Source organism: Bidens hawaiensis, unplaced genomic scaffold (assembly GCF_021521415.1).
Source record: "Bidens hawaiensis isolate Kalapana, Puna unplaced genomic scaffold, B.hawaiensis_p1.1 tig00042991_1, whole genome shotgun sequence".
Lineage (NCBI taxonomy): Eukaryota > Viridiplantae > Streptophyta > Magnoliopsida > Asterales > Asteraceae > Bidens > Bidens hawaiensis.
Window position 1 is genome coordinate 87,442 of NW_027497628.1, and position 2,632 is coordinate 90,073.

At 37.7% G+C, this 2,632-nt stretch overlaps 1 protein-coding gene across 1 annotated transcript; it reads left to right on the forward strand.

Annotated features, from left to right (window-relative positions):
* The first annotated feature begins 923 nt into the window (after positions 1–923).
* Positions 924–2,200, forward strand: LOC143594002 (pentatricopeptide repeat-containing protein At4g18975, chloroplastic-like). Its single transcript, XM_077073434.1, has 2 exons — positions 924–941; positions 1,321–2,200. Exon 2 carries the CDS (start codon positions 1,457–1,459, stop codon positions 2,198–2,200), a length of 744 nt encoding a protein of 247 aa, XP_076929549.1. The 5' UTR covers positions 924–941; positions 1,321–1,456.
* Positions 2,201–2,632: the final 432 nt, after the last annotated feature.

Consider the following 2,632-nt stretch of genomic DNA (forward strand, 5'->3'; position numbering starts at 1 on the left):
TGTTATATATTAATTCGTACTCCTTGCAAGTTTACGGAGGATCATGCATTACATTATTCTTATACTTACATGTTTTAAATTCATTATTTGACATAAACGTTTTAACTTTTGGAAACAAATGTTTTATATTGTGTCATTAAACTTGTGAGCTCACCCACATTATGTTGACGTTTTCAAGTATGTTTTTCAGGATGCTAAACCAATAAGAAGAAGTATTGTATGTACCAAGCATTGCATGTCGGATCACCTATTTTGGAGGATTTTTGTCTATAACTTAACTTGTTTTTAAGTCATAGACTTGGAATCCTATAACTAAGTCATGTATTGAAATACTTTCAAACTTTTTTTCTTGTAAAATAATTAAACTATTTGGTGATCTATGAATGTGATGTTTGCTTTAATCAATAGCTATGATTATCCATGATTCGTCGCACACTTGTGTTTCCGCCAAGGCGGGGTGTGACAATGATTACTCAATGAGTTAAAAATGGGTAACATAGGGGTGTAAACGAGACAAACGTGAGCTCGGCCTGTTTTGACTTACGAGAGTTGGAGCTCAGATCGTAAGTTAAATTTTCAAGAGCTCGACTTATTTATTATTTTTTAGTTAAGTGATATATATATTTTTTAATTACTTTTATATATTTTGAGAAAACCATAAACAAGCATAAGCCCGGCTCAAGCTCGTGTAATACCTTAAAGAAACTTTATTTAAAGCCCGTGAATGCCGGACTCGTTTCAAACTTTTATTCTCTCCAAGCTCGATAAGCTCTCGAGTAACTCGGCTCGTTCTTTGTCAGCCCTTTTAATGAATTTATTATATTGCTTTATTTTAAGTTTGAGATGAGGTGACAAACAAGCGTTTAAAGAAAACCCTCGCAATCAAGACTATTGCTAAACAGGCATATAAACATTCACAGCAAAATTGATCATCTGATTAGGTATATCTTGATTAGTTCCTGTTTCTTGCCATTTCATCGTTACTCTAGTTCTAGGGTTTGATTATTATCGAATAACGGGTGTGCAGACCAGGTGTTCGATAAAATGCCAACCCCAAATTTTAGCATATATATATACACCAGTAATTAAAAAGAATAAAAGTAGTTCAATTGGGAATAAATTCTTTCTGGGTATAATCAAATCCTTCTGAAAGCTTTTAAATTAATGCTATTCAAGACTTGTATGGTTGGAAAATTGATGTTGTAATCAACGAAAAGAAAGGTGTAGACAAGGTGTTCGATAAAATGCCGAGCCGAGATTTTAGTATGTGGATTTGGTTATTTCAAGTGTTTGATTCGTTTATTCTGCACCTTGTTACAGGCCTTGAGATTGCCATTGTGTGTTGCAGCTAAGGTGCTCGATAAAATGTTGAGCCCAAATTTCGGTATGTGAATTTCGTTACATCAAGTGTTTGATTCAACTTTAAAGTCTTGTTCATAATCCGAGGTCAATAACAATGTGGAGACCGGTATTTATAGCTAAACTTGCTAGACAAATAAGTATTCGGGCTCAGCCCGTTTTTCACATCCACAGCCAGACAACTGTAACCACAAAACCTGTGAGTCTATACTCAGGCGAGCCAATATCTAAACGCCAAATAGGCGAAAACGTGTCAAGAAATGAGAAAGTCAACTTTTTGGTCAAAATCTTGAATGACGTCGACGACAGTAAAGAATCGGTATACCATGCTCTTGACGCGTGGGTGGCCTGGGAACAAGATTTCCCGATTGGGCCTTTGAGGCAGGCGTTAATTGGTCTCGAGAAAGAACATCAGTGGCATAGAATCATTCATGTTATAAAATGGATGTTGAGCAAAGGTCAAGGGACAACATTGGGGACGTACGGGCAGTTGGTTCGGGCACTCGATATGGATCATCGGGCAGAAGAAGCGCATGAGGTTTGGGAGAAGAAGCTTGGTGTGGACTTGCATTCGGTCCCGTGGCAGATATGTCACCAGATAATCGGGGTTTATTATAGAAATAATATGATGGAGCGAGTGGTTAAGCTTTTTAAGAGGTTAGAAGCGTTTGATAGGAAACCGAGAGATAAGAAGATAGTGAAGAAAGTTGGTGACGCGTATGAGATTTTGGGGTTGATTGAAGAGAAAGAACGAGTTTTGGAGAAATATAAGAGTTTGTTTGACGACCCACCATCCGCCAAGAAATCTAAAAGAACTTCGATACAGAAGAAAAAAGGGTGATTGCAATTTTGCATATAGTTTCTAAAACGGGTAAGAGGTCATAAGGGGTTCAGGTTGAAACGTGTCGTTTTGTATAACAATCAATTTGCTTCTGACTAAAATCCGCCTAGGTTGAAAAGGACTATTTATTATGTGTTCTTGTTTGAAATATAAGAGTTTGTTTTACGTTACACCTTCCTCCAAGATATCTACTTCTGTTCACGAGTCAAGCCCGAGCCCGAGTCGAGCCAGGGTGGTTTCGAGCTCGGGATCGAAATTAAACGATGCAACTTAGCTAGGCTCTGGCTTGATTTTGAAGTTAAACGAGCTTAAGATCGAGCCAACGAGCTGAGCCGAGCGTGGGTCGATTTTGGCTCGGTTACAAAATTGATTCAAATCAGCTCCGGGTGTTTCAAATCAACTTTTTATTGCTAGTTTTATTCGAGCTTTATC